Below are 20,381 nucleotides of genomic sequence, written 5' to 3'. Positions count from 1 at the left end.
TTCTCCAAAGACAGAGAGAGCCCCTACACACATCCCAACATTAGAAAGGAAAGCACAAAAGTCCCCATCTCAAGGAGAGCTGCGGGCACCGCATTTGCTCGGCTACATGGGCACAAGCAACTCAGGGGCTCGGGCAGCATAGGAGCCTTCAGTGGACCTTTCAAGGGTGGGTGTGCACACCCCTCTTCTCCTTGACGGAGCGGCATGTCTTCTGATTGTTACTTCATGTGGCTCCAAGTTTTTCAGACACTGGATTGGTTACTTCAGCCTGAATTTATACACCTGCCTTTGGGGAATCTAAATTTTTATACTAAAGTGGTTTTGAATTTTATTTGGGGGCTCGTGCCAGGCAGTGCTCAGGACTTACTCCTGGCTTTGCACTTAGGATCACTCCTGGCAGTGCTCAGTGGACAGTATGGGGTGCTGGGGATAGAACCCCGGGTCAGCTGAATGCAAAGCAAGCACCTTCACCACTCTACTTTCTCCCTAGCCCCAGGTCTCCTGAGCACTGCCCCTGGGCACCTCCTGGTGGTGAGTCTTAGCAGTTCGATGAGGCTTGGCGCTGTGGTGGCAGGGATATCCCAGGCCACTCCAGTGGCCTCTCTTGGGATGCACATGGCAATGCTTGAGACCCTTGTGGTGCCAGGGGGCGAAGTTGGCAGTCATGTGTCAGGCATGTACCGTAACCCCTGCATTCTCTGACTCAACATTAAAGTCTACTGTGCTTTGGAGTGGGAGTGTTAGAACACCTGAGTTTTTGTTGTTGGTCTGTTTTGTTTGGGCCACCCCTGGCAGTGCTCAGACTTACCCCTAGCTCTGCACTCAGGAATGACTCTTGGTGGTGTTTGGGGACGGTGTGGGAGGCCAGCAATCCAACCCGGGTTGGCTGCCTGCAGTGATGTCCGCGTTTGAGTCGGCTGCTAAGCTTTAGGATTTCTGTTCACCATTTGTATGTGTGCTTTCCTAGGAACATGAGGTGGAGAAAATGTTCACACTCAAAGGAAGTCGCTTGCAAGCAGCAGATGTCAAGAATATCATTTTTTTCGTCAGAGCCCGGCTAGAACTGATGGATATAATTGCTGAAAATGTGCTTAGGTATCTCAGAACTGATGCTTGGTCCATACGGAATCATTCCTCTAGTGGTTTTAGTGCTCATCAGGACACCTTTGCTTGCCAGCGCTTTAGGAAGTGGATCTTTGGACAGATGTGAGAGTGTGTCGGAGGAGAACGGGGGGTCAGGAGTAGGATACTCTGCAGCCAGACAAGGATAGATCCTCGGAACCCAGTGTGGTCCCCAAGTTTTCCAGGAGTGACTTCTGAGTGCATAGCCAGGAGTTATCCCTGAGCACCTGCAGGTGTGGCCCAAAAACTATAAATAGAGAATGGGAAACTTTGTGCATTGGGGCTTGGGGAGGCAGGGCAAACCACAGAAACCCACTCTCTCAGGACAGTAGGAAGCTCCGGCCTGTCTCAGTAGAAGGACCCAGAATTTTTTATAAAAAGAAAAACAGCTAGTGGTTCTTTTTCAAGTACTGAATACCATATGCTCAAATTTCATAAGCAACGTCAGGAGAAGCTGATTAAAATTTAAAGCTGCAGCATTTATGGAGGAAGTGCACCAGCCCAGTCTGCATTACGTTTGATCGACATGGCCCCTACGAACGGACTTAAAAGCATGCGGGGTATTTGCGCAAGATCGGGCACGGTGTGAAGCAACCATTTATTTTCCTAGAGACATCGCTTGATTAAATAGAAACATTTTTTTTCTTCAAGAAACAGATGTCCATTGCAATAACCCTGAGAGGTTTTTGGGTTTTTTTTCTCTTTTTGGGTGACACCCGGCAATGCACAGGGGTTACTCCTGGCTCTGTACTCAGTAATTACCTGCGGTGGTGCTCAGGGGACCATATAGGATGCTGGGAACTGGGAATCGAATCCGAGTCAGCCGCGTGCAAGGCAAACGCCCTACCCGCTGCGCTGTTGCTCCAGCCCCAACCCTGAGAGTTTTCATGTCCCATCAATGGCCCAAGAGAAGCAGCACTGCCCCTTGGCAGAGCACAGGTCAGCGGTTTCCAGAAAAAGCATCACATCAAGAGAGCAGGAAAACTCGAAACTTGGGCCGAGTCAGTAGTGGGGGGTTAGCTGATAAGCGTCTCTTTAGAGCCCACTGTGTGTCAGGCACAGGTGGGGCTCTAGGGAGCAGTCCTCGCATCGGGGCCTCGGGCCAAGGCACGGTCCTTCTCTTGCAGTGAAGACAGACGTGGCCCCACAAGAGATTTCCACATTTTGTTTGTGCCCCGGCGTAGCCTGCTGTGTGAGCAGCGGCTTAAGGACCTGGGCGTCCTGGGCTCCTTCATCCGTAGGGAGGAGTACAGCCTGGACCTCATTCCCTTCGACGGGGACCTTCTCTCCATGGAGTCGGAGGGCTCCTTCAGAGTAAGTTCAGTGTTTGGCCTTTGAACTTGACACTCGTTTCTGCCTCATTTGTGATGGTGACACTCACACTGGCATTTTAGTGATTCCTGGAAGTGTCCAGTTTCTTCCTTTTGGGGAGAGATGGGAGTTGGTCCACACCCAGCAGTGCTCAAGGTTTACTCCTGGTTCTGTGCTCAAGGATCACTCCTGCGCATGCTCGGGGACCATATGTGGTGCTGGGGCTAGAACCCAGATTGGCTGCGTGCAAGACCAGCGCCTTCCCCTGTGCTGTCTCTCCGGCCGCTGCTCCTCTTGCTTATGGAGAACCTCCTGTTCCAACAAATTGGCTTAAAATTGTTGTTGCCCTTACTGAATTCTCAAAAATCAATTGGCCTTAAATGTGTTGATTTCTGGTGTTTCTCTGCTGCTGTTCGATGTTTGACCTTGTGCCCGTCCCACCCTGACTTGACTGTGGCTGTGGAGGAAACTTTGAGAGTGGAAGGCAGGGCCGCTCCAGCCAGAAAGAGTCAAGTCTGTCACTGCGTTTTTCCAGTTAGCCCTTTGTGAGTGATTTTGTTTCCATGACTCGCCTTTCCCCTTGATTGAGTCTTGGCAAGACCTGAAGACTTTTATCTTACATTTTCATTTTCTAGAAATAAAATTGCTTACATTTTTCATTCAAACTCTTGAGGTTCTGCAGTGTGACCTCGTGGCTGGGTGCAGGGTGTGCGGGAAATTCTGTTTCTCCCACACGCCCGTCCCAGCCCGTTTCCTACTGGTTATTTTCAGCACATATTTATTTGTGATTTATTTGAGATCTCCAAGCCTGCACGGTTTGGGACTGGCCCTGTCAGTAGCTAGACAGTTACACCCTCCAACTGCCGTGTAACCCCAACAACGGCCAGGATCCAGAGATTATCACAACAAGCTCCCGGGAGCGCGCGGCCGCGAACATTATTTACATTTCTCTAACTTTTCAGGGTACCTTAAATATCCAACCCACACGGCAGATCCTGGCAAGCTATCCGTGGTCTATGCCTGATAGACCAAATTGATATGCCAAATCCAGTAATAAATGGATCTCATTTCCCTAACCCTGAATATGCAGAGTCGAGAAGGATATGGAAGGAGATGCTGATAAAACACCAAGGCAGACATAGGCTGCCAAAACGCAGAAAAACAAAAATGATTGTCTGTACTTTTAATGCTCGTACGCTGGCATCTATTGCATCCATTGAAGACCTTATGGTACAAGCGCGAAAGATCAAGTACGACATCATTGGTCTGACCGAAACGAGAAGACATCAATCCCATCATGCTGTTTTCGACACTGGAGAAGAACTGTTCCTTGGAACATGTGATAAAAGAGGCGTCGGTTGTGTTGGTATCCTTGTCAATACAAACTTAGTCATGAGCATTGATTCATTCGAATGCCTAACAACCCGAATCGGACGATTACACTTGAATAAATGTGGCTCACTACCGGCAGTTTCTATCTTTGTTGTCTATGCACCAACATCCAGTTATGGTGAAAGAGAAACTGAGAAATTCTACATGGAGCTGGAGAAGTTCTATAAAGAAGATCACACCTTCTACAAGATCATTGTCGGTGATTTTAATGCCAAGATAGGACCAAGAAGATCAGTCGATGAACTGCACATCGGAACCCATGGCCTGGAATGGAACGAACAGGGTGACAGACTGTCTGAGTTCATCATGTCAACCAAAACCTTCCATGGTAACTCACAATTCCAAAAGGCTGAATCTAAACGTTGGACATGGGAGTCTCCCGATGGACGGTTCCACAATGAAATAGACCACATCATATTCAATCGGCGGTTTTGCCTAACCGATGTTGCTGTTGTCCCAAAATTCCAAACGGGATCAGACCACCGTCTTCTTCGTGCAAAATTCTACCTTACAGAACGAGGAGAAAAGAATGCAAGGTTTAAGAAGAGGACTCCCAGAACAACCACCAACTGGGAGCTCTTTGGCTCTATTGCGGCAACATGGGAAGATGCCGTCATTGACAACATTGATGAGGACTACGATCAAATGATTCAGCACCTCCATGATTGTGCAAGGAATGCCAAGAGATAAATAACCACAAAAAACCGTCTTTCTTCGAACACTCTTGAACTTATTCGCCAACGTGGCTTGGCACATGCCTCAGGCAACCACAAGCGAACATCCGAACTGGCAAAACAGTGCAGAGAAGCCATCAAGGATGACCTCAAAAACAGGAGAGCTGCAGTACTGGTAGATGCAGCAGAAGCTGGGAAAAACATTCGTAATGCCCGCCTGTCCTTCACGAACTACAAAACCAAGATGACTGCCCTCCGACATCATGATGGATCTATCACATCTTCCAGAAGGGCAATGGAGAAGATTATTCATGACTTCTACTCAGATCTCTTTAATAGCCACATCCACTTGCCCACATACCACATACCACATGATGGATATGTCGTTCCCAATGTTCTCCCTTCCGAAATCCAACATGCCATCTCGTCGGTAAAGAAACAAAGAGCACCTGGCCCAGACAAGATCAGACCTGAACAACTGAAGAACTTACCATCAGTACTTATCAATACATTGGCTTGACTTTTCACACGCTACCTGTCTGAATACAAGGTTCCATCCCAATGGAAAACCAGCAGGACTGTACTACTATACAAGAAAGGAGACACCCACGACATTGGCAACTATCGCCCAATCTGCCTATTGTCTGTCATCTACAAACTATTCACTCGAGTCATCCTGAATAGGATTAGCAGAACGCTAGATGAAGGACAACCATGTGAACAAGCTGGATTCCGAAAAGGATTCAGTACCATCGACCATATCCACACAATAACCAAGCTCATTGAGGTATCTCGGGAGTTCAAGATGCCGCTCTGTCTAACGTTCATTGATTTAAAGAAGGCCTTTGATTCTGTTGAGACGGAAGCGGTCATGGAAGCCCTAGCCAATCAGGGTGTACAAACTCAATACATCAGGATCCTTCGTGAGCTCTATTGCGGATTCACTACCGAAATCTCACCATTCTACAAAGAAGTAATCATCCATATCAAGAGAGGGATTCGGCAGGGTGATACCATTTCACCAAAACTCTTCAGTGCCACCCTCGAGAACATCATGCGACGATGGAATGGGAAAACGTGGGAGTGAAGATAGATGGTCGGCAACTACACCACCTCTGCTTTGCTGATGACATCGTTCTAATAACACCAAACATCAGCCAAGCGGCACAAAAGCTGAACGAATTTGACCGTGAATGTGGAAAGGTCGGACTACAGCTGAATCTTACGAAGACAATGTTTATGAGAAACAGCCTTGTTCCTGGCGCTCCATTTGCTCTCAACGGAACCACCATCTCCGAATGCAACGGTTATATATACCTAGGTCGAGAAAACAACATGATGAATGACCTGGCACCTGAGTTGCACAGGAGGAAGAGAGCGGCTTGGAATGCCTTCAAGAGCATTGAAGAAATAACTAAAAGGACAAAGAACCTCCAGCTACGAACACATCTCTTTGATTCCACTATTCTTCCTGCATTAACATATGCCTCAGAGACCTGGACCCTACGAAAACAGGATGAGAACGCTATTCGGGTCTCTCAAAGAGGAATCGAAAGAACTATGCTTGGAATATCACGATTCACTCAAATGAGAGATAGAATCCGGAGTTCTGATCTTCATCAACGCTCAAGAATCAGGGACGCTGTCTCATTTGCCAAGACATCAAAAATCAGATGGGCTGGACATGTAATGAGGTTTACAGACAACCGCTGGACTAGAGACATTACTGATTGGATTCCACGAGACATCAAAAGATCACGTGGACGCCCACCTATAAGATGGTCAGACTTCTTCGTCAAGACCCTAAATGATCGGTTTAAGGCTCTGCATGTTGCTAGAACGAACAGATTCCATTGGGCTACGCTAGCACGCAACCGGGATGAATGGAGACATTACTGGCACCCGCTCGAATAAATCGATGAATAACGGGGATTAAGTGATTAAGTGATAGGTGATTTATTTGTTTGCTTTGCTTTGGTTTTTGCTTGGGGCCTCACCTGATGATGCTCAGGGGTTACTCTTGGGGGTCCTCAGGGGTCCATATTTGACTCTTTGATGCCAGGGAAGCACCTTCCCACTATACTATCTATCTGGCTCCCGGAGTTTTTCTTTTTTAAATATTGTCTTTTTCTGAAAGGTTGTGTTTTGTTTGCAAATATGATTTTATATGTTTTGTTTACTATCTTTATGACAGGGAGCACTTCTGAAATATTTCTCTTTCAAAGTGTCAGGTTGGCTCTTAGGGGTGCCCGGGCCAGAACTCTGGCTCTTTCTTCTGTGGGGTGAGGTTTCTCCATGCTGAGTCCCTTAAGATAATCTGTAGACCCAAAAGCATTGATTTATTTGAGTTTTCACCCAGATGTTTTTCCTATGGCACATTCTTCACTAGAAATAGGGAAAATTGGGCATGGCTGGAGTTCTGGCAGGCCGAGTGGGGACCCCCCCCTCAAGTGTGTAACCACCACCTACAGTGTGCAACCCTCAGCCTCAGCAAGAAAGGGAGGGAAAGGGAAAATAAATACCGGAATGAAGGGGAAGATGCAAGGGGGAAACACATCAGCTTGATAATGTCTTCTAAAAACGGCGTACTGAACCAGAGAGATAGTAATGTGGGTAGGGCACTTGCCTTGTCCCTTGCAGACCCTGGTTCATTGCCTGGAACCCCATATGGTCCCCCAAGCCCCACCAGGTATGACCCCCAGTGCCAAGCCAGGGAGTCAGCCGGAACCCGTGCACGGCCCCAACGCTCCCAGTGCCTGTCTGCGCCCTCTGTGCCCTCTATCATTGGAAGCTTGTGCAGGTGTATTTGAGACGTGACCGTGTTTCCCTGCATTCCTTGGGTGTGTGAGTTGATTTGTGGTACTGCTGCTGCTGGTCTCAAGACACGACCTTTCGAGAACGCAGGTGCATCACCAGATTTCTGGGCACCATTTCCCCTCGGCATGTTGGTCTCAGCAGCACCTTAAGAGAAAGAACCTGGGGCTTGCTTTGGTTCTGGGCTGCTGTCACCCAGCTCCTTGTGGGTTTGCTCATGTCTCTGGGCTTCATCCTGTGGAATCCAGAACTTTCCTGGGCTCCCCGATGGTCTCTCCCCACCCCAGTCATGAAGCAGGGAGGGGCTTGCATGGCCTTGTTTGGTGACAGGACACAGGCCTGCATGCCCCTGTGTGGTGACAGGACAGGGGCCTGCCCGGCCCTGTGTGGTGACAGGACTAGGGGTTCGCCTTCCATCCGAGCCATTGCAGGTCTGGGAGCAGCCTCTCTGCTCCCTTTCCCAGTCAGCAGTGCGGAAGCGTTGAGGAAGCGGCTTGGTCACCCCAGCTGAGGATAGGAGCTTTCTCGGTCACACCCAGGGTTGCTCCTGGCCCTGCGTGGGCGGGGCAAGGCCATCCCAACAGACAGACCCCAGACAGTTCGTTGCCACGGGCCCCACATCCGCCCGTGGATGCTGCATTCACGCCTTCTCTCTCGCCCTGAGCCACGACGGCCCCCGAGCCCGCATCACCTGGGGAGCCCCGAGTTCAGGACAGGAGGGACCCACACACCACCAGTTATGACCCTAGTGGCTGTTAAAGAGGAATTGCAAGGGCTGGAGCTATATACATTCGGAGGGCATTTGCCTTGCACGCAGCTGACCCAGGTTCAATCCCCGGCATCCCATATGGTCCCTGAAGCACCACCAGAATAATTCCTGAGTGCAGAGCCAGGGGTATCCCCTGAGCCTCACCGGGTGGGAGTTGTTAGAGGTGTCTCTGTAGTAATACGCCGTTTTTCAAAATGAATGTTTTGTTGGGTGCTCGGGGCTGGGCAGGGCCAGGCAGGAGCCGGCTTAGCTGTCCGCAGGCAGACACAGTTCCCGCTCTGAACAGTCACCTGGGCCCCTGAGCAGTTTGAAAGAGGCCCCCTAATGCTTTCCTTCCACTGAATCTTCCTCTCTGCTCTGCTCCAATGCGGAGATTCTGGTCCTTTTCTGAGGACTCTTTGGACATCCCGACCAGGATATTTTGGACTGAAGAGTGAGGCTGCACCCCAGACTTGGCAGAGACATCCTACATGATCTTTGGGGATGTTATGCTCAATCTGGGCCAGGCTCTCTGGGAGGTCTCCCTCTCTACCCCGCCCTCAGTCTGCACCCCTCGTCCTCACGCCTCTGCGGTGCACGCCTGTTGGCTGCTGCCTTAGACAGGGTCAAAGATTCCACGATGAGGGGCTGGAGCAATAGCACAGCAGGTAGGGCGTTTGCCTTGCATGCGGCCGACATGGGTTCGATTCCCAGCATCCCATATGGTCCCCCGAGCACCACTAGGAGTACTTCCTGAGTGCATGAGCCAGGAGTAACCCCAGTGCATTGCCGGGTGTGACCCAAAAAGAAAAAAGATAAAAAGAGAGTCCCGCGATGGGCACCAGCAGTGCCGCCCCATCAGGTGGAGTGCAGGTGAAGCGCGTTGCGTGAGTTCCCTCCTCTGCTCTCCGCACTTGCTGGATGAAGGGATTGAGGCACAGGAGAGATCTTGAGGCCCCGCTGGGACCATGTGTGCTCTGTCAGCCCTGCTGAACCACCCGGCTGGGCGGCGCGTGCGTGCTCTTTGCTCTTTCTGGGCCAAAGATGTTTCTTTTTGTCTGTGTGTTAAATGGACCTTGTGGCCCTTCTCTGAGACCGTGGCTGCCCTCCTGCTGTCCCCTGTGACACTCGCTGCTGTATGTGGGAGAGGCTGCCTGCCCTTCTACAAGCCCAGAGTGTTCTGCTGTGTGGTCACGCGGGCAGGCGGAGGTCAGCCTTTCCTCCCCCGCCCAGCAATGCTTGCCCCCAGTAGAGTTGCTGCCTTGAGGCCTCGGTGCTGACTCACAGAGCCTGTGCCCACGCGCCTGGCCCTCTCCCACAGGAGTGCTGCCTGGACAGCGACCAGACAGGCCTGTACCACGCGACCAAGGGCCTGATGAAGCTGCTGGCCTGTACGGGACCATCCCCTAGATCTTCGGCAAGGGCGAGTGCGCCAGGGTGAGCCGGGGCGGGGAGGGAGGCCTCTCTCCTGCGGGTGGGGTTTGGGGCTCCACCTCGCAGTGCTCTTGGCTCTGTGCTCGGGCCACCAAAATGAGTCTGTCTGCGTGCAAGGCGTGACCCCTGGCCCCTCTGCTTTCTCCCAGCCCTCTTTCCTTTTCTCTTTTCTGTTCTTTATCTTTTCTTTTCCATCCCTACTCTCCCTCCCTCTCTCGCCCTCTCCCTCCTCCCGCCCTCTCCATACCCTGCAGTGCTCGGGGCTCACTCCTGGCAGGGTTTGAGGGATCGTACCTGGTGCCAGGAATTGAACCTGTGTCAGCCACCTGCAAGGCAAGCATCCTACCCACCATACTGTCTCGGGCCTGTCTTGTTTTATTTTATTGTTCCATTTTTTTCCGCCTTATTTTTAAATTTTGTATTGCCGGGGTCTTTTTAGCTTCATTTTAAAATCCGCCCATTGCTAAAAAGGCTCTCCCTGATTCTGTACTTTGTTCCCAGCAAGTGGCCAATATGATGATGAGGATGAAGAGAGAGTTTACAGAAAGTCAGAATTCAATATTTCCTGTTTTTGATAACCTCTTGTTGCTTGATTGAAATGTGGATTCATTAACGTCCCTTGCGACTCAGCTGACATACGAAGGACTCGTCGATGAAATTTATGGCTTCCAGAACAGTAAGTGAAGCGACATCATTTACTAATAGGTTAGCTGAGTAAAATCAATCTCAAAACTGTCTGTTTTTAAAGGTGTGGCCTTTGTGTATAAGTCAGAATACTTGAAAATGTCAGGCACTGACTTTCAGCCCAAGGTTAAAGCGAGCTCGAGCCAGGACACCATCGGGGAAACTGAGGCGAAGGCCTTGTGCAGAGGGCCATGCGGTGTGCAGCCCCGCTGCTCAGGCCGCCCAGGAAGGCGTGAGGAATAGAGCGTTTCTGAGGGGTGCCTGGGTCTGAGGTCAGGGGGCTTTGGCCCCGGGTGTTAGATTCTGTAGCATTTCAGATCTGAGTGGGGGCTAGGAAAGCTCACGGGGCTAGTGCCAGGCGCACAGCCAGCGCTCGGTTCCATCCGCGCTCCTGCCTCGTCCAGTGAGCACTGAGCCGGGAGTATCTCCTGCTGGGATACAGTCTGAGAAGTTTCCCACAGTCTGATTCGTGTCTTTTCTTCATAATACGGAGCCCCAGGCCGCAAGAGGGGTAACTCCGGCGACTTCAGGAGTGGCCCTGGCCGGCGGCTGGGAAACAACCCTGGGGATAGAGCCCCGGTCTGGAAGGACGGGGATGCAGCTAACTGCATGGGGTCTCTCTGGGGACACAGAGCCCTGCAGCTGCTGAGTGCTGGCCGAGTCCAGACAGTGCTGTCTGTCCAGTGTGCCAAGCTGGTTATCGCAGAGTGGATTGCGATGGCGTGTGTGTGCGTGTGTGTGTTCGTGTGTGTTAGTGTGTATGTCATTGCAGTGGTGAATGCGTGGCTCAGTGACAGCGGCCACGGAAGCAGAACAGGACCACACATGGAGGCATTTCCACACACAAAGCGTTTTTCTGCTCTTTAATGATTATGGGTTTTTTTCCGGTTTGTTTTTTACCAGTTGTTCCAAAGGATAACTTCTTAAGTTGCTTCCTTTTGTGGGGACAGTCGTAAGCAGTGCCCAAGTCACTGTGGGGCTGATCTCGGTGATTTTCTGCTCTGTGGGGCCAGTCCGTGGCCCTGGGGCCACCGGGGCTGTGCCTGGCAGCGGCTGGGGGTGATGCCACACACACAGTCCCTCCCCAGACTCCTGCTCCGAGCTTTCACTGGCACGGGAGCACCCCGTGCGAGGGGTCCCCACCTCCTGGTGCTTCTGCAAGTCCCTCGAGGGATCTGGCAGAGGTGCTGGGGTGGCTGGTGCGGAGGTGTGAGAGATGGGGCTTGTGGGGTGCCTCCGGGGGGAAGGCGTTTTGGGAGCTCACAGTCTCTTCACATCACACACTTACTTCTGATCAAACATTTAATTAAGGGAGAGGGCTGGAGTGATAGTACAGCGGGTAGGGCATTTTCCTTGCACGCGGCTCAGCCCGGGTTCGATTCCCAGCATCCCATAGTGTCCCCTGAGCACCACCAGGAGTAATTCCTGAGTGCAGAGCCACTAGTGACTCCTGTGCATTGCTGGGTGTGACCCCCCCAAAAAAGAAAAAATTAAGAGAAATCTGAAAAACAAGGAGAAATTGGGCTTCCCCATAACCCCCCAGCTCTGCGCCCGTGGCTGGACCGAGGGCGATGGCAGGCCTGTGCAGGAGCTGCGTGCAGGCTGCCTGGGTCAGCGGCTGCCCCTCTGCTTTGAGCTGGAATGCGAGGTCTTGCCGACCTCGTGTATCTCAGCATGTGCTCAGGCCCCGGGTCCCGCGGCCACCGTGGCGTGCTGTCTCCAGACGCTGGTGCCCGGGCTGTTCCGAGGGGCTTAGGATTTGGAAAGCATCCGAGAAGTATTTTTCTTCCGTCGGTCACTTTCTCTCCCACATTCTCCGATGCAGGAGTTCTTCTTGTTGCTTTATGATTCTCAGCACCCACCCCACAGTGCTCAGGGCCCACACGGGGCAGTGCTCAGAGGAACAGACAGCTGGACTTGAGCGTGCGCTGCCCCCGATGACCCGTCTCTCTGGACCCACAGCAGTGGAGCTGATTGTGTGTAGACACGTCGGGATTTGTGTTGAAAGTGGAGGAGATGATTTTTTGAAAGGAACCAACTTGGAGCTAGAGGCAGTGCAGCAGTTAGGGTGAGTTTGGTCCCCAGGACCGCATATGGTTCCCCCAGTCACTGCCAAGAATTAGCCCAGAGCACAGAGCCAGGAATAAGCCTTGAGCACTGACAGGTTTGGCCCAAAAATCAGAGAAAGGAAACAGAAAGGAAAGAAGCCGTTGGAGCTGTCTCCGGCCTCAAGCAAACTTCCATGCTGAAATGATTCCTGGGATCTTGTTTTTGTTTTTGTTTTTGTTTTTCTTTTGACTTTTCTTTTTCTTTTTCGTAGAGTATCTTGCCTGCATGGCAAAGTCTGGCAAGCTACCCGTGACGTGTTCTATATGGCAAACACAGTAACAAGTCTCAAAATGGAGACGTTACTGGGCCCGCTTGAGCAAAATCGATGAACAATGGGAGGACAGTGACAGGGGTCACACTTGGCAATGCACAGGGGTTACTCCTGGTGCTGCACTCAGGAGTTACTCCTGGCAGTGCTCAGGGGGCCATATGGGATGTTGGGACTCGAACCTGGGTCTGCCCCATGCAAGGCAATCACCTTCCCTGCTGTGCTATCACTCCAGCCCCATCCTGGGCTCCTCTTGGCTTGTTGAAATGTCGGTATAGACTGCATGCACTTGCACGCGCCAGCAGGACAGACCTGCAGTTAGGCCGCCCTGGGGCATGTTTCCTCGGGTGGCCCCATCCTGAGTTCAGTTCGGGCTGGCAGTGGCAGGAGGCGTCCCGCGGGCCAGGCCAGGGAAGCCGTGCGTGAAAAGCGTGAGCGTCCTACGCTCGTGCGCATCTAGTGACTCAAAGCCCAGTGCTCTCCCCTGACAGGAAGTCTCTGGAGTCTCACTTGGGTGTCCCCTCCCGTGCAGGTCATGTAAAGCTGCCACCCGAGAAATTCGCCCTGAAGAGGCAGGGTGACGGGCAGGACCTGCCCACAGAGTCCAAGAAGCTGCCGCTGAACTCAGCCGAGGAGCTCTATGCTGAGATCCAAGACCGCAACTTCAACGCCGTGGGCGCCGTGCTCTGCAAGAAGGCCAAGGTGATCTTGGCTGCCTTTGAGGTGACTGGAGCCTGGGGCCAGGCGGCAGGCGGGCTGTGGGCGCCTGGGGAAAGGTGGTGCCAGGCCCTCTCCTGGTGTCAGGTCCTTTGCCAGTCATCATCTGCACTCCCTGTCCCTCCCTCCTTCCTCCCAGCTGCTGGCGGTGGCGGCATCTCCACTAGCTCCTGCATCTAGGGAATCCGGGTTCAGCCGGAGTAGGCTGGGAAGGCGTGTGATAATGAGAGCACAGTCCCTGGCCCCCAGCTTCGTTAGCACCTCGCGCCCTCCTGCTGATTGTTTATTCTGGGTTCAGCTCACTTTTGAAACCTGAATCAGTAAAATGATAGAAGCTGAATTTTTTAACTCCGGGGGAAGTTTTTAAAAATCACTTTTTCCCTTGAAGGGTGATTTCCTGATTTCATCTTTTTTAGGAGTTATCTCCACAATATCAGTATTTGTATTTCTTTGGGGTTTTATTTTTTTTGAGGTGAGGCACACCCAGAGGTGATCAGGGCTAACTCCTGGCTTTGCGCTCAGGGATCACTTCTGGCGGGCTGAGGCAACCACATGGGATGCTGGGGATCGAACCCAGGCTGGCCGCATGCAAGGCAAGCACCTCGCCACTGTTCTGTCACTCTGACCCCATGGTTGTTGTATTTCTGAAGTTGCTTTTGTCTCACTTGGGTTTTGTTCCTCAATTTTTTATTTCCTCACCGTGACTTATAAAGCTATGGATAAGAAGTGTCAGGCATTCACTGTTCCAGCTCCGAGCTCGCCATGGTGTCCAGTTCCCTCCCTTCCCGCTGCCAGTGCTCAGGGCTGGCTCCTGGCAGGCCTCGGGGTTCTGTAGGGAGGCCGGGCACTGAGCAAGCGCCTCCCACACTGTATAGCTTGGACAAAGTAAACGTTTTACACTTGATTTGCTATTGTTGAGGTCTCAGGCTATACGATCGTTAGCTTTTGTGGCTTCAAGGCACAGTTTGCTGAGCTCCACATCCCTGGCAGGGACCATGCAGTGTCAGGTGTGGCCTGCGTGGGCCCTGGGCTCCCTCCCGTCCACATGGTCTCCCAGTGCTGCAGGATGTGGCTGTCGCAGTACCTGGACCCACCAACCTGCCTTTTCTATTTTCCTGTGGCTGTGGGATCTGGTTATAGCCTAATTCGTTTTGTGTCCATTTCTCACACTAAAAATTAAGTTGGGGGAGCCGGAGTGATAGCACAGCAGGTAAGGCGCTTACCTTGCATGCAGCTGACCTGGACTCACTCCCCAGCCTTCCATGTGGTCCCGGTGCATGCCAGGAGTGATCCCTGAGTGCCAGGCCAGAAGGAAGAGGGCAGAGCCATGCGTCAGCTCTGCACCACCAGGTCTGATCCATAAAGCTGTAGGGGCGGGGGTGGGGAGGAGAGAGAGAGAGAGAAGGAGAGAAGAGATTGGGAAATTGGGTAGAGGGTGGAGATGGCAGGGCTGAGCAGGCCCCAGCAGTGGGGCAGGAACAGCTACCCCACCATCCGGAAGACCCTGCGCCTCTGGATGGACGATTTGAATGAACAGGTGAGCCGAGTCTTCATGCACACGCATGCACATGCACGCCATCTAATAGGCGAGCTGAGCCTTCACGCACATGCATGCGGACCAACATACACACACAGACACATACATAGACATACACACACACATTTCCCCAGTGGTGTGGCATCCTGCTGGTGGGAAGGCGCTGCCCTTGCAGAAGCCAGGACTGAGAGGGGCTTTTGGGGGGATGCTCTTTGAAAATGGGGGCTGGGGGGTGGGAAACGGGGGCCCTTGTCCACTTAGGCCTCAGGGCGGGGAAGGCTGGTCTGGACTCAAGGAAGCCTCTGGTCAGGGAAAAGGCCAGCCTCAAGTAAGAGGATTGGGGACCAACACAATTGACTCACTGTGGGCAGTTGGGGCTGCTGGATTCAGAGTCACTGTGGGGGGGGCGGTTCAGACTGGGGGTGACTGTGATGCTGGGGGCTGTCACTCTCACCCTTGGGAGATTTGGGCTTGGCTGTGCCCTGGGGCCTCGCCCCCTGGAAGAATGCCTGAGAGTAGCTTGGCTGGGCTTAGAGCTCTCCACATTCCCTCCCCCCTGTGGGCCGAGTTTCTATAGGAGAAGTTTCTCACCAAATCGATGAACAGTTTTTCTTCTGTGGGGGTCGGATGGAATCTTTCCCGGGCAGACAGTTGAATGTTCAGACCCAGCGGTGCTGGGGTTTGGCCACGCACCTGCCCTCTGCACGTGCTGCCGGGCACTGGCACCTTCCAGCACACAGGGGCACCAAGCAGCTTTCTGAGATTGATTTGAGACAGGACTCAGGGCCAGGCGAGGTGAGGGCAGAGCCATGCGTCAGCTCTGCACCACAAGGTCTGATCCATAAAGCTGTAGGGCCGGGGGTGGGGGAGAGAGAGAGAGAGAGAAGGAGAGAAGAGAGAGATTGGGAAATTGGGTAGAGGGTGGAGATGGCAGGGCTGAGCAGGGTAGGCTGGAGCACACTGTGTTCCTCCCCAAAGTCAAATCCAGAATGGCAGCGTGGAGGACGTTTGCCTTTAATGCAGCCAACCCAGGTTGTGATCCCTGAGTGCAGCACCAGGAGGGAGCCCTGAGCACCGCAGGGTATGGCCTCCGCTGAAGCAAACAAACAAAAAGAGATCCCATGGCCCATTGGGCAGAGAGGAGTTGGTTGACTCCAGGTGTCGCTCTCGAATTCCCCGCAGAACCCCACAGACATCTCGGCTATGCCTCCCTCAGCATGCGGCTGGCCCAGCTGCTCTCCCGGCCTGGTTGGCACAGAATCGAGGAATTTCTGCACATCCTCCCGGGTCCCCACTTCGAGGAGCGGCAGCCGCTGCCCAGGTGCCTGCAGAAGAAACGTAGGTTTGTGAGTGATTTTGTTTTCGTGACCCGCTTTTCCCCTTGATTGAGTCTTGGCAAGACCTGAAGACTTTCATCTTACATTCTCATTTTTAGAAATAAAATTGCTTACATTTTTCATTCAAACTCTTGAGGTTCTGCAGTGTGACCTCAGGGCTGGGTGCAGGGTGTGCGGGAAATTCTGTTTCTCCCACACGCCCGTCCCAGCCTGTTTCCTACTGGTTATTTTCAGCACATATTTATTTGTTTGCTTTGCTTTGGTTTTTGCTTGGGGCTTCACCTGGTGATGCTCAGGGATTACTCTTGGGGGTCCTCAGGGGTCCATATTTGACTCTTTGATGCCTGGGAAGCACCTTCGCACTGAACTATCTGTCGGGTCCCCGGGACATTTTCTTTTTTAAATGTTGTCTTTTTCTGAAAGGTGGATTTTTGTTTACAAATATGATTTTATATGTTTTGTTTACTATCTTTATGACAGGGAGCACTTCTGAAAAATTTCTCATTCGAAGTGTCAGCTTGGCTCTTAGGGGCGCCCGGGACAGAACTCTGGCTCTATCTTCTGTGCGGTGAGGTTTCTCCATGCTGAGTCCCTTAAGAGTATCTGTAGACCCAAAAGCATTGATTTATGTGAGTTTTCAACCAGATGTTTTTCCTATGGCATATTCTTCACTGGAAATAGGGAAAATTGGGCATGGCTGGAGTTCTGGCAGGCCGAGTGAGACCCCCCACCCCCCAAGTGGGTAACCACCATCTAGAGTGTGCGACCCTCAGCCTCAGCGAGAAAGGGAGGGAAAGGGAAAATAAATACTGGAATGAAGGGGAAGATGCAAGGGGGAAACACATCGGCTTGATAATGTCTTCTAAAAACAGCATACCAGGGCCAGAGAGATAGTAAGGTGGGTAGGGCACTTGCCTTGCCCCTGGCAGACCCGGGTTCGTTCCCAAGCACCCCATACGGTCCCCCAAGCCCCGCCAAGTGTCACCCCCAGTGCCAAGCCAGGGAGTCAGCCCGAACCCGTGCACTTCCCCAACACTTCCGGTGCCTGTCTGCGCCCTCTGCGCCCTATGCCATTGGAAGCTTGTGCAGGTGTGTTTGAGATGTGACCGCATTTCCCTGCTTTCTTGGGTGTGTGCGTTGATTTGTGGTACTGCTGCTGCTGGCCTCAAGACACGACCTTTCTAGAACGCAGGTGCATCACCAGATTTCCGGGCACCCTTTCCCCTCAGCATGTTGGTCTCAGCAGCACCTTAAGAGAAAGAACCCGGGCCCTGCTGTGCCATCGGCCCCTGTGGTTAACGTAAACAAATTTTTTTTAATACGGAATTATGGCTGGAGCGATATTACAGTGGCAGGGCGTTTGCGTTGCACGCAGCCAACATGGCCGACCCGAGTTCGATTCCTCCACCCCTCTCGGAGAGCCCGGCAAGCTACCAAGCGTATCTCGCCCGCCCGGCAGAGCCTGGCAAGCTCCCCGTGACGTATTCGATATGCCAAACTCAGTAACAACAAAGTCTCCAATGGAGACGTTACTGGGCCCGCTCGAGCAAATGGACGGACAACGGGAGGGCCTTTACTTTTTTCACTTTACTTACGGATTTCTGGGTGGTGTGGACATAGCTTAGAGGGCTAGAGGCACAACATCACCTGGGGAGCCCCGGGTTCAGGATAGGAGGGACCCACACACCACCAGTTATGACCCTAGGGGCTTTTAAAGAGGAATTGCAAGGGCTGGAGCTATATACATTCGGAGGGCATTTGCCTTGCACGCAGCTGACCCAGGTTCAATCCCCGGCATCCCATATGGTCCCCGAAGCACCACCAGAATAATTCCTGAGTGCTGAGCCAGGGGTATCCCCTGAGCCTCACCGGGTGGGAGTTGTTAGAGGTGTCTCTGTAGTAATACGCCGTTTTTCAAAATGAATGTTTTGTTTGGGTGCTCGGGGCTGGGCAGGGCTGGGCAGGAGCCGGCTTAGCTGTCCGCAGGCAGACACAGTTCCCGCTCTGAACAGTCACCTGGCCCTTGAGCAGTTCGAAAGATGCCCCCTAATGCTTTCCTTCCCCTGAATCATCCTCTCTGCTCTGCTCCAATGCAGAGTTTCTGGTCCTTTTCTGAGGACTCTTTGGACATCCTGACCAGGGTGGCTTAGACTCAAGTGTGAGGCTGCACCCCAGACCTGGCGGACCCATCCTACGGAATCTTTGGGGATGTTATGCTCACTCTGGGCCACTCTTTGGGAGGTCTCCCTCTGCACCCCGCCCCCAGTCCGCACATCTCCACGGTGTTATATTTTTATTGTTAATTTTTTCACCCGGTGATGCACAAGGGTTACTCCTGGCTCTGCACTCAGGATTTACTCCTGGCGGTGCTCAGGGGACCATGTGGGGTGCTGGGATTCGAACCCACATTGGCTGCATGCAAGGCAAATGCCCTCACTGCTGTACTATCGTTCCAGCCCCAATACCAGAAGCTTCGACCTGGGATTCTTGTTCCTTCGGGTCTTTTGCATGGAAGGGCGGGTGTGAGTCAGAACTGAGCGACTGTGGGCGTTGGGGGGATTCTATAGCATGTGGGGTGCCCGTGAGTCTTCCAAGGCATGTGAGGTCGCCCCTGGCAGGTTCTGCAGGGCAGCTGGGGCTAGGACCTGGGTTAGGCCAGAGACCTGCCTCACCTCCGGTCACCTTCTCTCAGTCCTGTTTGCCGGCTTGCTCTTCTCTTCGAGCTCTTGCTAACTCTGATTTTTCCCCCTTACATGTGACAATTTCCTCTATCTGGATATTTTGAAGTTGAATGCCAGCGTGAGGTGGGTGACTGGGCTGGCTGATGACATTGAATAGATGCCGTTTGCATATGTCCTGTGCCTTCAGGCTATATATAGTCTTGAAATGTGTCTGCAGCTCCTGACATTTTGTTTGGAACAAAAGACTGATTTTTATGTAACTTCCTCATAGAACGGTGTGTGGTGCTGCCCATCACGCCACAGCTCCCAGGGCTGGTGTTTCCCTGTCCAGAAAATGCTGGACAGACGTGAGCCAAAGCTCTAACTGGGAGGAAGCATTTGTACCGCGGGATGAAATAGAACTGCCTTTGAGTCAAGCTGACATTTTCAAGAAATACAAAACAGATTTTTCCCCCCCATTTTTAGTACCAGAGCAGATAACCCCCAAGGTTATTTGCTTCCCTGAAAGATATTTAGCTTGCCCTTTCAAAGTTCATTTAGAGCAGATCTTGGCGTTCAATCAGAGTTGGGTGCTAACCGAGGTCAGAGTGTTTGCTTATTTGTGGCCTTCTTTGTCTCTTAAGAGGAACCGTAGTTAGAGGCCACCAGAGAAAACAAAACACAAGCACCCGCTTCCTCCCAGCTTGGTACCTCTGTTCTCAACCTCCGGCCATTTGTCTATACATCTTCCCCAGAACAGGCGGGGGACAGAGGTAGAGGGAAGGTCTGAGAAGCCCCTGCATGGTGCTCCCTGAGCAGTGCTCCCCATCTTTGTGGCTTCTGTTGAGGTTCTGAAATGAGTCATCAGGTTCTAGTGACAAATGTGTCATGTACGGCGTGACACAAAGATGGAGTTTGTGCCATCAGTCCCTAGGGTGGGAGGAGGGAGCATCGGGTTTTGGGGGTCAGTGGCAGGAGGATGTGACCCATAGCGTGTCGGCTTTATCTCGGGTGGGGGAAAACGGATCGTTTGGGGAGAAGTGTGCTTGGGGTACAGATTTGCCGCATTTTTCTGGATTTCTCTCTCTCTCTCTCTTTTTTTTTTATGTAGGAGTACTGCTATTTATCCAGCCACTGATTAGCTGATTGAATTGTGCATGAACTCGACCTTACTTTTTTTTTTCACTTTTTATGATTTTATTTATTGAATCACCGTGAGAGCAGTTACAAAGCTTTCAGGTCTAAGTCTCCGTCATACAATGAAACACCCGTACCTTCACCAGTGCCCATTCTCCACCCCCAACAACCCCAGTATATCCCCATCCCACACCCTCCCCCTACCAGTGGGGCAGATGATTTCCACATTACTCTCTCTCTACTTTGATCACATTCAATGTTTTGACACCAGACCCACCATTATTATTTGAGACTTTGCCCCAACACTCAGATCTGCTGAAAAGGCAACAGTAGACAATTTGTTTTCTATTGCTGGTTATGAATAACATATGATGTTTCGTGGCTGCAGTACTGGCCGCACGATTTTGAAATTCTGACATTTGAACACTTAAATCTGG

General features: G+C 52.1%; 1 protein-coding gene across 1 annotated transcript in view; it reads left to right on the top strand.

Annotated features, from left to right (window-relative positions):
• LOC130038908 (CAP-Gly domain-containing linker protein 1-like) overlaps nucleotides 1–13,453 on the top strand; it is a gene marked incomplete at its 5' end in the record, with an annotated part of 41,389 nt that extends 27,936 nt beyond the window's left edge. Inside the window, 3 exon segments of the mRNA XM_056130703.1 lie at nucleotides 9,383–9,452; nucleotides 13,089–13,307; nucleotides 13,413–13,453. Coding sequence (XP_055986678.1) covers nucleotides 9,383–9,452; nucleotides 13,089–13,307; nucleotides 13,413–13,453 — 330 coding nt within the window.
• Between the last annotated feature and the right edge of the window lie 6,928 nt (nucleotides 13,454–20,381).

Source organism: Sorex fumeus, unplaced genomic scaffold (genome assembly GCF_029834395.1).
Source record: "Sorex fumeus unplaced genomic scaffold, SorFum_2.1 ptg000081l, whole genome shotgun sequence".
Lineage (NCBI taxonomy): Eukaryota > Metazoa > Chordata > Mammalia > Eulipotyphla > Soricidae > Sorex > Sorex fumeus.
This window is presented reverse-complemented; position numbering and strand designations above follow the sequence as displayed.